Below are 17,211 nucleotides of genomic sequence, written 5' to 3'. Positions count from 1 at the left end.
ACTTTTAATTAGCTCCCCGATCGCAGCGGGAATAAATGATTAACGGCAATCATCGAGACTAATTAAGGGAATGTGACGCCGCATCATTCAGAGAAGTGATGTAGCACTTGTGGCTCTCTAAGCAGAGATAGTTGACACAGGCAGGCAGGTACAGAGCAGCCCTGCATTATTAACGACAGCTATCTGTCCTCATATAGATAAGAATCAGATATTCAACTGATGAAACATGACCAACAGTGAATCCTCTGCGTGCAGGCAGCTTCTGGCTTCTGGGAGGAAATGCAAGCCTCGATCTAAATATATTTTATGTGCAGGCTCAGGCTGCCCTGCAGGAGGTCTGTCCTTTGTCCTCATGGAGGACAGAGTTCATGGAGGTGGGAGGTGAAATGACTCAGCCCCCCTGTAGCAGCCTCTCAGGTGTCTGACAGTGAAGGGCAGGTGTAGGGTTAGATATATCTCAACTGGTTTAACTCTTTCATTCCTGACCCATCCTCCACCTTTTTATTCCGCCTCAAGCTGAGTTTGACACAGACATCAGCAGCTTGATATGCTGCACATGAGGTCAAAAAATAAATAAATCAATAAAGAAACATATGGTGGGATTTCTTTATGTGCCAAAGACTAAAAATGGCTCCTGTCAGTGCTCTCCTTTATATGATATATGTAAACTACTTCTTGGCCGATTGTTGTTACTGTGAGTTTTAAATATTATTTTATTGCAGATATGTGTCAGTGTATGCCGGCTGATTATTAACGGGGAGTTTCAGAGCAGAAATTTCATACTAAGTTTGAGTTAATTTAAAAACTGTCTCTGTTACATAGTTTATCCACCACAGAGCACTGAGAATTGTTTTTTGTTTTTTTTACTGTAAAATGTCCCGCTTAAAAACAGCCAACATCGTTCTAATTTTATTTTGTTTTTTTAAATTTATCAAATGTCAACATCAGCCTCCAAAAGGTTAGATTTGTTTCCATGAGCCAGGCTAGCAGTTTCCATTTGTTGGATCGCCTCATCTCACTCTTGGTACATGTTTTAGTTTTAAAGGAGTAGTTTGGGATTTTAGAAAATGTGCTTATTTGCTTTCTTGTTAACAGTTATGAGTATAGAAGTTCAACTTTGTTTATAAAACCTGATATCACCAATTAGCAGTTTGCCTCAGAGGGCTTCACAGTATACAACATCCCTCTGTCCTTGGACCTTCACAGTGGATAAGGAAAAAAAAAAAGGGATCCCTCTTCCAGGACGGACAGATGTGCANGTTAAAACATGATGATGTCACAGTGATGCTGACCTTTGACCTTTGGGATATAACATGTCATCACTGTGTCGTTTGATCCTGTTCGACTTTTGTGCCAAATTTGAGGAAACTCCCTCAAGGCCTTCTTGAGGCAACATGGTCATGGGATGACAGGCGTGAGGTCCCAGTGACCTTTACCCATCAATATCTGATCAGTTCCTCATTCAGTCCAAGTGGGATGTTTGTGCCAAATTTGAGGACGTTCCCTCAGAGCGTTCTTTAGGTGTTATGCTCAAGAATGGGACACACAGACAGACAACCCAAAGACAGAACGTCTCCCGCCACATCAGCATAGAAGCATAAAAATCAGCAATAAAAATCAAATGATCCAGCTTGAATCCAATTCCTGTTTTTTTCTTTGTTCTTTTAGTGGAGTGAAGTTTTAAAAAGGCTCTGAGAGGAGGAACCTTATAGAATAAGCCAAACAGTTTGTTCTCCTGTGCTGCAGAAAGTTAACAGCATGTGTGGTCCTACAGAGAGAGCTTGACGCTTTGAACCGCTTCAACAGGTTGACGAACCTGAAAGCTTAAACATAATTAAGATGAAACCGTGGCGTANAGAATAAGCCAAACAGTTTGTTCTCCTGTGCTGCAGAAAGTTAACAGCATGTGTGTCCTACAGAGAGAGCTTGACGCTTTGAACCACTTCAACAGGTTGACGAACCTGAAAGCTTAAACCTAATTAAGATGAAACCGTGGCGTAGCCTGCAGTGGAACTTCACTGATGAAAACATTTTGAGGTGATGGTTGCTCAGGGCAAGTCAAAGCCTGCCTTGTCTTGGAGTTTTTCACTTTCCCTTATTTCCTTTCCAGTTCATGTTTTTGAAAAGTTGGCATCTATTATGTGCCACTAAACTTCACCGAACCGCCTCGCCCTCTGCCCGTTAACACCACCACAAAGTAGCATGTTTGGCACCCTGATAACTGATTTTATTTTTTCCTTCAGCCTCCCACCGAAAGTCATTTTATCTTCCTGTACTCAAAAATGTGATGGAGGCTGCTGGCCCTCTGCACACAGATCTGAATCACACTCTGTGATTGAGCTCATCCATCCTGTGTTAAATGACTTCTTCTGTTTTCACAGTGAATTCCACAAAACTGCTGAAATACCATTTTCTCTTAAGGTCCAGTGTCGAGGCTTCAGGGAGATATATTGGCAGAAATTAAATATGTGTGTTTTCTTTAGTCTATAAAAAGAAAGAAGAGCTGAAAATAAGAATTGTGTTTTGGTTATCTTAGAGCGAGCCGTTAATACATAGGGAGCAGGTCCTCGTCTACGGAGAGCACCATGTTGCACCACCATGTCTCTACACTGTTTTTGCATTGGCTATTGTAGTGTGAGTGTAGCCACTCTGCAACAAGCAGTGTCAGAGAAACACTTTTTTTTCAACATAAAACTGCTTTATTCAATTAATTCACCGGTTAAATCAGCTGCTCTGTTTGTTTTTGAGAGGAAGAGACCTCTGAGGATAATTCAGCTCCCGTGAAAACTTGCTCAATGTCCGGATCTTAAAGGAGAAGTCTGGTATTTTGCACTTTGGGCCCCATGTCTGGGTTGTTTATGATGAAATAGAGTGGCTCAGATCAAAGTGGTGACGATTGCTCCTTTTCAGAGAATTTGTCTTTCCCCTGCCTGGCTTAACACTGCTGCCTATGGCCATGTGTGAACCTGTCCTCAAACCACCCTAAACGTTCGTTTTCAAGGCCATGAAACACACTGAGTGGTCAGTGGTGTTCATTGATGTTCTGACATAAAAATCGTAGCAAACTGTGGTTTCCATGATGATTTATTTGACATTTTGTGTAATCCATTGATTTTCTATTGAAGCCTCATTGTCTGTTGGTAGTAATCCGCCACCAGAAATGGAAAGGGGGTTGTTTACAACAAGGGTGTAGTCATTGTAGTCTTTTAGCTCAGCAAAAGTGCCGGCTCGACAGTGCTGTGTGCGCTCCTGGAGGAAGAACAAGAAAGAACGCAGTACGACGCCTTTGAACACATCGCCAACCTTCTTCTTCTGCTTCTTCTCTGTGTCCCATTACATTGCAATGGTTTCCTGCTGGTTGGCGACACCCATGTAAAGGAGCATTATCGCCATCAAGTGGGCTGGAGTGTATAACGCTTCAGGGTCAAACGAACAATCAGGCGGAAGTTTACACACGGGTGTGAGGCAGCTGGAAAAATAGTTCCACAATCGAGATGAAGAGCGAAAACACGGATGGAAACCAGAGTTTGCTACGATTATTATGTCAGAACATCAACGAACACCACTGACCACTCAGTGAGTTTCATGGCTTTGAAAACCAACGTTAAGGGTGGTTTGAGGACAGGTTCACACATGGCCATAGGCAGCAGTGTTAAGCCAGGCAGGGGAAAGACAAATTCACAGAAAATGAGCAAGCGTCACAACTTTGGTCTGAGCCACTCTATTTCATCATAAACAACCCAGACATGGAGCTCAAAGTGCAAAATACCAGACTTCTCCTTTAAGTTGTCAGAGTAAAATGATGAGCACACTTATGGCAGCCTGTCTGGGACATGCCAAACGCCTTCGGAAAAATAGATTTTTTTTTTTTTTCCCTGAAACTGTTTTATTCAGTGTCTTTTTTTTTCCCTGGTTCAAATCAGCTGGTCTGTTTTGGAGAGAAAGGGACCTCTGTCGATAATTTAGCTCCTGGTAAAAACCTCCTGAACAGTGACCTCTGAAGGAATTCCAACCAAGAGAGGTTTCAGCTGGTTGCAATCTGCCGTCCTCACTGCTAGACGCCATGAATTCACCTACAAACTGGACCTGAAGACTTGAACTAGTCCATATTAAGTATGTTTTCAACTGTGCCTCTCTTGATTTGTTCTCCCAGGCTTTACTTGTGGAACTGGAAAAATGTCTGATCCAAAAGAGTCCAACCTGCAAAATGCGATGGAGGCTATCATCCAAGTGTTTCACTCCTACTCTGGAAAAGAAGGTGACAAGTACAAGCTGAGCAAAGTGGAGCTGAAGAACCTGTTAAAGGGAGAACTCAGTGATTTCCTGACAGTGAGTATCCTGTTGACTGAAACCACAAGTGTTGTGTAACCTCACGTTATTTACAATACAAAGTACAATTGTAAAGGCCTTTGCAAACTGAATCCGTTTTTTCAGATGCGTGTTTTTAATCCATATCCAAACAAAACGCTGACTCTGATGCATTTTATTCTATTAGATGTGAACATTTGAAACATGTGACAAAATGAAAAGACAGTTACCTATCTGACTGACTTGTTCCGAAAATTTTAATGACAGACGAAAGTTCCAGACTCAGTGTGCAAATGTGATTGACACAACATGCGGTCGTATTTATTTTCAGATGTGTGACAATTTTGTAAGGAAAAAACAGTCTCAGTGTGCAAAGACCCCCAGTAACATCGCAGTAAGCTGCTTCTCAGTAAAAGTTGTCATCAACCTCAGAACATTTATTTAGTTATCAGAATAAACCTCACTGTAGAGAGAAGACTGGAAGATGAGTTTCTATGAACCAAATGTTAGTTGGAGAATGTGAGAAGTTTCATGAACACTACATGGCGTACGTGCCACTAAGGAACTGATCCGTCAGTGTGAGCGGTTCTCACATGTGGCCCAGGGTTGGGTTCTCATGAACATCACTATCTTAGTCTGTAGCATTTTGGGAAAAGCTCTTATGATTTTTAAAGTGCAGTCACCATCATGATTTGATCTTGTGAAACAAATTTCTCTTTGGTTCCATTTTCATCATGATTCTTCTCCCTTTCAGGGCAGCAAGGACCCCATGGTGGTCGAGAAGATTATGGCTGACCTGGATGAAGACCAAGATGGTCAGGTTGACTTCCAGGAGTTCATCATTCTGGTTGGTGTGCTGACTATCGCCTGCAATGAATTCTTCAAAGACTGCCCTACTGACAGTGGTTCCAATAAAGACTGAAAGTCTAATACTCCACATTAAATTGATCCCCATTTCTTTCAACAATTTATAACGATGTTGGTCATTTTAGAGATGTAAAGGTTTGAATCATTCCTTGTAATGTTGCATAAGATACATCACTGCAAACCAACTGAGATCTTCTTTTCTTTTGGTCCTTGAAAAGTCCATCTAAATAAATATGTCACCCTGTTTGTACAAGTCTCTTATTTTAAGAAGCAAGCTAGACGGTTTCATACGGTGGCCCTGAGGTCTTAACACACTGCCAATTAAGAAAACACCGAGACACAACACAATCAGCAGTTTCCCTTGGGGTGAATAAAGTTTTGTCTGAACACGGACAAATAGAGAAACATCTTCACCAGCTTGTGCAGAATTTAGGAAAAAGTGCCGTGAGAAGTTTTTTTTTATTGCAGATATGTGTCAGTGTATGCCGGCTGATTATTAACGGGGAGTTTCAGAGCAGAAATTTCATACTAAGTTTGAGTTAATTTAAAAACTGTCTCTGTTACATAGTTTATCCACCACAGAGCACTGAGAATTGTTTTTTTTTTTTTTTACTGTAAAATGTCCCGCTTAAAAACAGCCAACATCGTTCTAATTTTATTTTGTTTTTATAAATTTTCCAAATGTCAACATCAGCCTCCAAAAGGTTAGATTTGTTTCCATGAGCCAGGCTAGCAGTTTCCATTTGTTGGATCGCCTCATCTCACTCTTGGTACATGTTTTAGTTTTAAAGGAGTAGTTTGGGATTTTAGAAAATGTGCTTATTTGCTTTCTTGTGAACAGTTATGAGTATAGAAGTTCAACTTTGTTTATAAAACCTGATATCACCAATTAGCAGTTTGCCTCAGAGGGCTTCACAGTATACAACATCCCTCTGTCCTTGGACCTNGTTAAAACATGATGATGTCACAGTGATGCTGACCTTTGACCTTTGGGATATAACATGTCATCACTGTGTCGTTTGATCCTGTTCGACTTTTGTGCCAAATTTGAGGAAACTCCCTCAAGGCCTTCTTGAGGCAACATGGTCATGGGATGACAGGCGTGAGGTCCCAGTGACCTTTACCCATCAATATCTGATCAGTTCCTCATTCAGTCCAAGTGGGATGTTTGTGCCAAATTTGAGGACGTTCCCTCAGAGCGTTCTTTAGGTGTTATGCTCAAGAATGGGACACACAGACAGACAACCCAAAGACAGAACGTCTTCCGCCACATCAGCATAGAAGCATAAAAATCAGCAATAAAAATCAAATGATCCAGCTTGAATCCAATTCCTGTTTTTTTCTTTGTTCTTTTAGTGGAGTGAAGTTTTAAAAAGGCTCTGAGAGGAGGAACCTTATAGAATAAGCCAAACAGTTTGTTCTCCTGTGCTGCAGAAAGTTAAAAGCATGTGTGGTCCTACAGAGAGAGCTCGACGCTTTGGACCGCTTCAACAGGTTGACGAACCTGAAAGCTTAAACATAATTAAGATGAAACCGTGGCGTAGCCTGCAGTGGAACTTCACTGATGAAAACATTTTGAGGTGATGGTTGCTCAGGGCAAGTCAAAGCCTGCCTTGTCTTGGAGTTTTTCACTTTGTGCTCACATGTGAAACACACTTCACAAGCTAAGTGGTAACCTTGAGCACCACCCAGTGTCTGATGAAAGTAATTCATGTCAGCCAGCTGTCGAAGTCCTGACGTCATCGTTCCTCCCGCTCCAACAGTGCGCTGCTCATCCAGCAGCTCTGCTCCTTCTGCTTTTTTTCCTGAAAGAAATGCTGGCACATTAAATGACGTCAGTCCTGGAGGCTCAGAGAGTCTGTCATTCATCAGACACATTGTAGCTGTGAATCTCAGAGACAGAATACTGTGAAGTCGCTCTGAGGAGCAGGTAAAACCCACATTTATTGCAGCAGCACACTGCAGGCACCACAGGCTTTGTGCATTTATGAGCTCATTTGCAGAGCCATTTGAATTCCTCCCTGAATCTGTCTTTGTATAGACAGGACTGTATTACATCCATACACCAGCTACTTAATGATTCCTCATTTGGCCTTTTTCAATAATGCACTTCTTCTGAAATGACATGCTTACTAGTCAGAAAAATAAAAAATATTGAGCTGCCTGTGAATTATATTAATCATCTTTAATCCTCACGGAAAAACAAATACACTCGGTTATTAGTCCAGTGTTTACTGTTTACTGCACAGATTATTAAAGTACAGGACGTTGCTGTCCTCCAACACCAAATCACCACCTGTCACCGCTTTGTCAGTGGATTTTCATGTATACATGTTGCACGCTCAGTGTCCTCCTGCGCCTGCTGTTGATGATCTGGGATGCACCAACCAACAATAGGATGTCAGCAGAGCACATGGTTCGGTTTGTACAAACCCATCATGGTTTGGCTCTACGTTCATACAGGAAGTGAACAGCAGGCTCCTGGTTAAAAGTCCAGGGTTTGTTGCACCCATCCACCTCCCCTCCTTCCCGCCCTATAGGGACTCAACAGGTCCTTCTATGACGTCGTCACCAGCAATGTTTCACACTGACGCTCTTCTGTGACCCCATACATCCTCACTGTGACCTCGTCACATGTCCACGTTTGGTCATGGACTTTCCACGTCCACATATGACGTCCAAGGTACCCTGGGTGTGTTGGTTGTTGACGTTCTGGGATGCCGTGTCAACTTCAGCCTGTTACATGCATTGTCTGTTTTCAAAATACACTTCTGTTTTCACAGGAAATGTACAGTTTGCATACAGTCTCTTTCAAAATAAAAGCACTACGTCGGTACAACACCGTGAATTGATGTTTTCTTTCCTTCAACAACACACGTGGTTAGGTTTAGCCGACACACACACGTGGTTATGTTTAGCCAACACACACACATGGTTATGTTTAGCCAACACACACGTGATTATGTTTAGCCAATACACTCACATGATTACATTTAGCCGACACTCACGTGGTTATGTTTAGCCAACACATACACATGATTACGTTTAGCCGACACACTCACATGATTACGTTTAGCCAACACATACGTGGTTACGTTTAGCCGACACACACACGTGATCACGTTTAGCCGACACACACCTGGTTACGTTTAGCCAACACATACGTGGTTACGTTTAGCCGACACACACACGTGATTACGTTTAGCTGACACACACCTGGTTACGTTTAGCCGACACACTAACGTGATTACGTTTAGCCGACACACACCTGGTTACGTTTAGCCGACACACTAACGTGATTACGTTTAGCCGACACACACACGTGATTACGTTTAGCCGACACACACCTGGTTACGTTTAGCCGACACACACACGTGGTTACGTTTTGCCGACACACTAACGTGATTATGTTTAGCCAACACACACGTGATTACGTTTAGCTGACACACTAACGTGGTTACGTTTAGCCAACACACACACACGTGGTTACGTTTAGCCAACACACACACGTGGTTATGTTTAGCCCACACACACACACACACACACACACACACACACACACACACATACACACACACACGGTAAAGTTTAGAGACAAAGAACAGGGTTTGGCTTTACAATCTTAGAGGAAGCGAACGCAGGCCTCCTGGATGAAGGTCAATGGTTGTTGGACCCATCCACCCCTCCTGCCTGCCCTACTTGGACTTCTACCACCTTAATTTTTGCTGTTGTCCTGCTTCGTTTCCCCCTGATGCCGCTGGCGGCTATTCAACAATAACGATGACCAACCATGGATTATGCTGATATGAAAGGAAGACTTTTTTCCCAAGCGCTGGATTTCAACAGGGAGACCGGCTTGGCCGACCAGCGGCGAATCATAACACAAAAGGTGGCTTTTAGTGTCAGTGTCTGAAGCTGAAATCACTGACAATCACTGTGGCAGCATTTCAGAATGAGGACAGGCTGGGTGTTCCACTCTCTCATAAACAGCTTCATGTTACTCTTAAATGTTTACAGCTGATACAATTTCACACATTCAAAATCCAACTTTCAGCAAAAGTTACAGCAGCATGAAATGATCATTTTCAGTATGAATTTAACGTCTTATTGAACAGAAGTCAGACATCATGACATATCTGTTACAACCTGCTCATTTAGTCAAACAGAAGGTTTTGTTTTCTGAAGATATTTATGGAGAAAAGTCTAAATTTGAGATCTCTTTGCTGCAGGCTGAAAGTGTGCTCTTACTAATCGGAGGTGACACTGAGGATGTTGACATGTCACCCAGAAAACATCCAAACTGATTACAGAGCAGCCTCAGGTTGATAAAATGCACATCTCGACTCACACTGCAGCGCAGACGTGAGACAGGCTGACGGAGGAGCCTTACATCCTCTGTCTTCATTAACACAAGTAGGCCAAAGAAGCATTTAAGGTTAAACGCAGCCCTTATTAGGACCACACACAATGCCAGTCTGGAGAAACTCAATACGGCTCCTTACAAAGCTGTGAAGCTCCATTAATTATCCAACAGCAGCTTGTCTGACGGAATAAAACGGCACATACATGTCCCAAACTGTGATGTGCTCCTCATCTCGTCACTCAAAAGGCAAAAATAAACTGAGAAGGCTCATTGAGATGTTTATTATCACATAAGTACATGTTCAGTTTATAAAGTCAAATGTTTTAATGAATAACTGTTTATATAATATATATATATATTTTAGAGTTCAATCGTGGTTTTATCTTCTTATAACCCTCAGCTTTAGGATCCAAGATGGACGGCTTATTTTAAAAATGCACATTTGCACTTGAACTGAAATGACTTCACTCAGCAGCTTTCATGCTATGGGGGAGAATCTCTTGTACTATGACACCTGGTTAACATAAAGACCAGTTCACATGATGGAGCAGGCTCCATGAGGACGACCCTTAGCACCACCCAGTGTCTGACGGGGGTAGTTCATGTCAGCCGGTCGGCCCTGACGTCATCTCTTCCTCCTGCTCCAACAGCGCGCTGCTCACCCAGCAGCTGTGCTCCTTCTGTTTAGTGCTGAAAGGAAAATGCAGGCGGTGCATTCAGGGACTCTGGGACGTCAGCTTTCATTCATCAGACACACTATGGCTGTGCATTTCAAAGAAACAACACTGTAAGGTCATTTTGACGAGCAGATAAAACAGGCGTTTATTGAAGCAACACACTGCACACACCACAGGCTTTATGCAGTTATGAGAGCATTTGCAAAGCATTTGAATTCCTCTCTGAGTCTGTCTTTGTATAGACAGGACCGCACTCCATCCATACATCAGGTGCTAAGTGACTCCTGCTTTGACCTTTCTTCCAGAGTGATTCAGTGAGACACACAGAGGGATTAAGCTGCCTGTGAAGTACATGAATCATAAGAAACTCACAGTTCACTCACACTAAGAGTCCTGATCCACTGGTCGCTGCTTCATTTTAAATAGATCAATTTCACATTATTATTTTAGATTATCAAAGCACAGAACTACAGTACTACCATGCTACTTGGTCCTTGAGGTTGCCAGGCAACCGCACCCAGCCAAGAAACAGTACCGCGCATGAACCCTCAGAAAACCACAGCTTGTTTTTAGGCTTTGGTTTTTGTCTGAGTTGAGCAAAAGAGATTTAACAGATTAATAAGTGAGCTTTAAAGGTGCAGGTAGGTGGATTTGTTGTTGACAGAGCAAAGCCTTCCTGTTTCCAGTGTTTACAGACATTGGATTCTTTTCTGGATTGATGCTGAAGTTTGGTCGGAATGAAAATTGGGCGACGCTCTTTTAAATGTCCAGTCTAATCGACTTTCCACATTCTTATTCATTCGTTCACATGTTAATAAATATTCTTTTACCATAAAAATGTGTCTCTCCTGATTGAACAACTGTACAGGCTGAATTTTTAAAGAGCTCACCTGTTTCATTTTATTAAAGCTTACAGTTACACATCATTAGGGGCGGGGCCTCTTTGAGTGACAGGCTGATCTTGTCCTCTGCTTCTCCCCTCGCTCCTCCACAGCCCCACCCTCTTCTCCAAATATGACGTCACGGTGGCTGCATTCATTAATCTTACTGCTGTGAACAGTTTTTTGTGTTCTGGTCTTGAAATGTTGGCAGCAGCTAACGATTATTTATTAGTATTGATTTATCTTTAATGAATGGCTCACTGAAGTCAAAAGTACTTCAAAATGTCCATCACAAGTCAGCAGGTGTGATAGTGGTGTCTCAACATTGCTCACTTAGTTTGAACAATCACGTTCACTTTTCTACTTTGACCTTCAGATGACCCTGCTCTGAAGATCTGAGGCTCATCCCGTGTTCACATCACACAACGACTCCTTTAAAGAACCAGAAGGCTCGACTATATGATGCCTCGTGTGTCGAGAGTGACATTTCAAAAACAGGGATCCAACACAGATATGCTACAGCTGATGTAATGTGTGGTTAAATCTAGTTTTTCATTCATTTGTCAATTCCATTTTTATCTACATAAGATGATCCAACAAGAGCAGTTCACTCTCAGAGGATGTCCACCAGACGCAGGGCAGAATCCAACATTTAGAGAAACATTAACTCACAGACAAGATAATGATAACTTAAAGGAAATGGTAAAAAGGGAACCAAACCAGCATTAGAGCTGGAACGTTTATATAAAGAAGTTTTTGTCGTACAGCTGAGACTGTCAGTGTGTCCTGACAGTAGCACAGGAGACAGAAAGGTCTCAGGTACGACAACAACCGAGGGGAGTGGCACCAAACTCTGGGCCCTGTGCATAAGCAGTCTCTGTGGGCCCCTCACCCTTCCTTTGTTCATCCATGTCTCTCCTTTTTTTTTTTTTATTATCTGTTTTTGGTTTTGTTTTTACAAAATTAGTTTGCCTTCCTGCCCTTAACTCTCCTTTTTAATTTTCTTTTTATGGAACACTGATTTCTCAAACTTTAGGTAAAGAGTGTACACTGGTGCTCCAGTACCCATACTGCCATACTATACACTATGTCAGAAAAAGATTTAGTATGTCAAATGCAGTATGCCAAAAACACCAGGATGTCAAACTGCATCCAGTCAGATTTTGCAGTATGCAAGCCAGCATGCATTTCTGGTTATTCTGACGCACAGTCCTCTGCACAGTGATGATGTCACATCGACAATTTACAGCTGATAGACGCTGCAATGATGGATGACGGCACATTCAGGTGACTGATGACCACTCGATTATTAATATCAATACAAATTGTTTAATAAAATAATCATAAATATAACCAACAACCAAAGTACACAGATATTACATAACACTGACAGAGAACTGTGATCTGGTCTCTGTAATGTTACTATCATGGCTATAATATGTTAGAATCTACAGTGTATTGTAACATAACAACATCAGAGCTGTCTGGGTTGACCTTCATCTCTGGCGACCTCAGTGAACGGCATTTTGTTTTATCTCCATGGTAACATGAATTATGAGTAAGAGGGTCAAAGTTCAGGGCGTAACATGAGACAGTGGTCTGTCCTGATGGTGTGCACACTGCATGCAACACGATGTACTTTTTAAGGGCAGCTGTAGTACATTCTGAAAGTAAAAATAAAAACTATGTGGTTCAGATGGACCCACAGTGCACGGGTGGACTGGACCATTTTTGCGCCAAACTTTAGATTCCAGACTTTTTGAGGGCCCCAATAAGAATTTTCATTTTTGGGTGCACTATCCCTTTAATAGTAATTTTAGAATTTGCCAGTGAACTAAGCCTTGAAACAAAGATCTGTTTTACATGTGGGGACCTCCAAAGAGACACTACTGAAATCTAAGGCAGCAAATGATACTGCAGAGCTGCAAGGGGGGCAGGCCGGTCTGTCCGTGTTGCTGCTTGGATTCTCTTCTGCTGAGAGAGGGCCAACCCACACTCAGTGTTGAGTTTAAAGCCATCTGCTGTATGAATCTCAGATCGACATGACACAACATCATCCACATCTAAAGAGTCGAGTGTAAACTAGACTAGACTATTAAGCCTTAGAGACTTGAGGATGTAAAATCTCTCCTCAGAGACACAGAGGACGTTCCACTCTAAAAATATCTAAACATCATTTCCCAGCAGACAGAGGTGAAATTGATACGGAATAACCTTACATCCTTTGTCTTCATGAACACATGTACTGCAAAGTAGCATTTAAGGTTAAAGGCAGCCCTCAAAGGAAGCCGCACACAATGCAGTCTGGAGAAACTCAATACGGACTCTTACAAAGTCTTCTTCAATTATGTAACAGCAGCTTGTCTGACAGCAATTTATGCAGAAACTGCTCAGAAACATAAGCTGTGGTGGCCTGATGCTGCAGCCGGGAGCAGAGACTATAAAATGCAAAGCAGCGATACGGTTTGTTGGATCAAGATACAGAGACGAGGCCACACAGAGCGGAAAGTCAGGAGCCGTAACAACCAATCAGCTGCTCTATAACCACGCATAAATAGTGCCATCAAGTGTCTGCAGGACGCACCTGCAAGCTGACGACTAGTTGTATTCATGTTGCTGGAGAATTGAAACGCTTTGCCCCGTGTTGCTAAACAGCCACGTACATACACTCTGCTCTGTGGCTACGGTGACTAAAAGGCATTTTGATATTTAATCTTGAGAAGAGTTCAGCCAAGTTGAAAGGTGAAGCTGGTGGTGGCTGTACCTGTTTTTGATACCTATCTAAAGACAGACGTGCATTTATGGGCTCACAGTTAGACCTCGTGGTGAGAAATGGTGGCCCATAACTCAGCTGTGGGATGTGTGGCTGATAACTGAACTTATCTACACTGACTTGCAGTTTCTGCATTCATGAAGGCAGTGGCGTCTTCAGACTGAGAGTGGTAGATTAAAAACAAGCACAGTGGCTCTGCCCTGATTGGAAGGAAGATAAGTTGAAGTTAAGTAGGGACAGGTGTCTTATCTGACAGTGTGAAGTCACAGGACTGCTCAGATACACATCTTATCTGGTCACAAGTATGTTGTATTAAAGATGTGCAACATGAACAAGGTATCTGAGACCATGCACCATCCTGTCAGGAGTTTCAAATGTCAGTTTCAGCTTTGTGACAATCTGGTTTTAATTTAGTTGAAGAACTAAGAGATTTTTTAAAAGGAAAACTTCATGTGAACTCACCAAAGTCAGAGATGAATTGCTTTGACTGGATTTTCACGATATAGTCAAGAGCTCCTGTGACTCCTTCTTTGAGTTCAGCCCAGTCCTCAGAGGACTGCAAACCACAGAAACATTACATTTGCACATTTAATACATATCATATCAAGTTTTCTAAAAGTGATGCAGCTCTGATTACATCAACTAACTTAATGTTTCTTAGAAATGTAATTGGACCGACACCCAGATCTGTACCTTCCCCAAATGCGGCTGACTCCCCAGCAGGAAAAATCTGTTTCTCGTCACCTTCCTAAAATAATGATAGAGCCATACGTGCCCTGTTTCAATGAGACGTTGTCTTTATTCCATATGTCATGGCAAATCAGCACTTTGGTCAACCTTGGTTGTTTTAAATGTGCTTTATAAATAAAGTTTGAGTTGAGTTGAGTTGAGAATCGTTTGTAAATGGTATACACTGGAAGAAGGTTTGGATGTTTCCTCATAAATACCTTACTATGAATAAGTCTAAAGAGATGTTCTTCCAAACTAATCATAAATATTACCCTGCCAGTGTCTACAGGCAGGAATATTAAAAATTACATAAGCACAAACTGCTTTTTCTGTGATGAACATTCAGAAACTGTTTTATACCATTTCTGTTATTGTTCTCACACAAAGAGATTCTGAAAGGACTTTGCAGATTTATCATGAACCATATCTCTAAAGACACTGGCCACGCTTCCCAGATCGTTCTACGGCCGGGCTCCACCGGCTGCAAACATAAGCATCACGTCAGCGTAGCGTCGCGGCGTATTCATTTGGGCTCCACTGACTGGGTACGGAAGCGACACGTAGAGAAGCCAGCGGGGTTGTTTACCGTTTGCTGAGCCAAGAGGCTGCATGTAGGCTGCATGAAATGTTAAAGCATTTTCCACCTAAGTTATTCCATGTATTTGAGTTATCTACAAGTTTACTGTACTGTTGCTTTTGTTGCTGAAAGCCAACCACATACGTGCGTTGGGCGAACATGCATGTACACGGACATAGTGCTTTTATATTGAAAGAGACTGTATGCAAACTATACATTTCCTGTGAAAACAGAAGTGTATTTTGAAAACAGACAATGCATGTAACAGGCTGAAGTTGACACGGCGTCCCAGAACGTCAACAACCAACACACCCAGGATACCTTGGACGTCATATGTGGACGTGGAAAGTCCATGACCAAACGTGGACATGTGACGAGGTCACAGTGAGGATGTGCTGAAATGTAATATACAGTGACAGTGGTGATATAATAAAGCTGTAATATGTCCACTTCTTGTTAGATTAAGAGTCGTTTCCTTCAGCTGTAACAGCAGCAGACAGCCTGCAAGTCTGAACATGGAGACCAGCTGGAAGAAAAATCTGTCTGCAAAGAGAGAGAGAGCTGAGCTTCCTAAATATAAAGCCAAACTTGAATTGTGAGTGCTGTCTAGAATACCCTGCTATCATGATCATGATCAAACCCTCAACACACGGTCAACATACCAGACATTTTTAACAGACAGAAGAGACAATATCAAGTCTTGGAATCAACCCTTCTTTAATCAAAGCTGAACGATCTCCTATCATGCCTCTGTCACCTCAGATGAAGAAATCAAAGTCAGCAGCCTGAGAATGAATGCAGGTCGATCGCTATGAGACAATGAGTACAAGAAAATCAAGAAGCAATTTCTCGAGCCAATGATTGTCTTGTAGAACGGGGAGAGAAAAGTCAAACTGAGAGGAGAACATGGTTAACCGACTCTGACACTCAGCAACAATAGACGGGTCCATGTCATTGGTCCGACATCCCATTAGTCCGACGGTCCGTGGTGCTGAACGGCTCCCGGCGGGCGTATTTTTGCCTTGATGGTGCGCCACGACTGGCTCTGGGTCAGCTGAGAAAGGCTTGAGGCAGAGCAGGCTCACAGCTTATGTGTTTGTCATTTTCTTTTTCATTTTAACCCACACCATGATCTTTTCCTGACCCTAACCAAGTGGTTTTTGTGCCTAAACCTAACCAGACCTTAACCACAGGGCATCATGATGATTTCGGAACAACGGGACTTCGGAACAATGGGTTTAATATGGTCGGACCAATGGGCTGTCGAACCAATGGGCAGTTCCCCAATAGACAGCATACTGTGCCTCAAGATTCCCCTGCATGTTCACAGCATTCACTCATCTCAGGTCCAGTTTGAACACGTGAAACACAGCGACAGGTCGATGCTGGTCATGGTGTCAACAGCAAGAAGGAGTTACTGCATCTGAGAACAGATAGAACCAGATACCTTCAGAACCTTGGAGTGATCTCGGCCTGTGAATGATGACAAATAAAAATGGGACACCCACAAACACGTTATTCACCAAGAAGAATTACAATATTAAACTTTACAATGAGACACCAAGACGTTCTGAATGTGTTGTTGTGTTGCTGGTGCAGCCACACCCACAATCATCATCATCATCATCATCATCATCATCATCAGAGGGAAGAGCTGATTTTATCTGGACAGGCAGCTCTATAAATGTCATGAGACCAAGGTGACATTCATTTCTTCTTCTTTCTGATCTTCCTGAGCAGCTTCATGGAGGTGAGTCTTTCAGTCTACTCAAACTGCGTTTTTAAAAGGGACCATTTGAGACTCTAAACATGCCTGGAACAAGTAAATACTGCATATAGATATGAACATAAATATGTGACAGCAGTATTTACTGCAGGGAGTGACTGATTCCTGGCAACCAGCTGACACATTTAGATCAGCTGGCACAATGCAGTAAATACAAAACTACCAAAAGAGCATTATTAGCACCACGACACATTTTAAATACCTCAGCAGTGAGTTCATTTTGTTATTCTGAGTCACCGTACTTTAAAAA

General features: G+C 42.3%; 1 protein-coding gene across 1 annotated transcript; it reads left to right on the top strand.

The window, feature by feature from the left end:
* The first annotated feature begins 3,803 nt into the window (after positions 1 to 3,803).
* Positions 3,804 to 5,421, top strand: s100a1 (S100 calcium binding protein A1). The gene is made up of 2 exons (XM_050046036.1): positions 3,804 to 4,329; positions 5,063 to 5,421. The coding sequence occupies exons 1-2, from the start codon at positions 4,177 to 4,179 to the stop codon at positions 5,228 to 5,230; spliced, it is 321 nt and encodes a 106-aa protein (XP_049901993.1). The 5' UTR covers positions 3,804 to 4,176; the 3' UTR covers positions 5,231 to 5,421.
* Positions 5,422 to 17,211: the final 11,790 nt, after the last annotated feature.

The sequence above is a fragment of the Epinephelus moara genome, chromosome 6 (assembly GCF_006386435.1).
Source record: "Epinephelus moara isolate mb chromosome 6, YSFRI_EMoa_1.0, whole genome shotgun sequence".
Taxonomy (NCBI): domain Eukaryota; kingdom Metazoa; phylum Chordata; class Actinopteri; order Perciformes; family Serranidae; genus Epinephelus; species Epinephelus moara.
The sequence above is the reverse complement of the archived record's forward strand: the minus strand, read 5'-3'. Positions and strand labels throughout refer to the sequence as shown.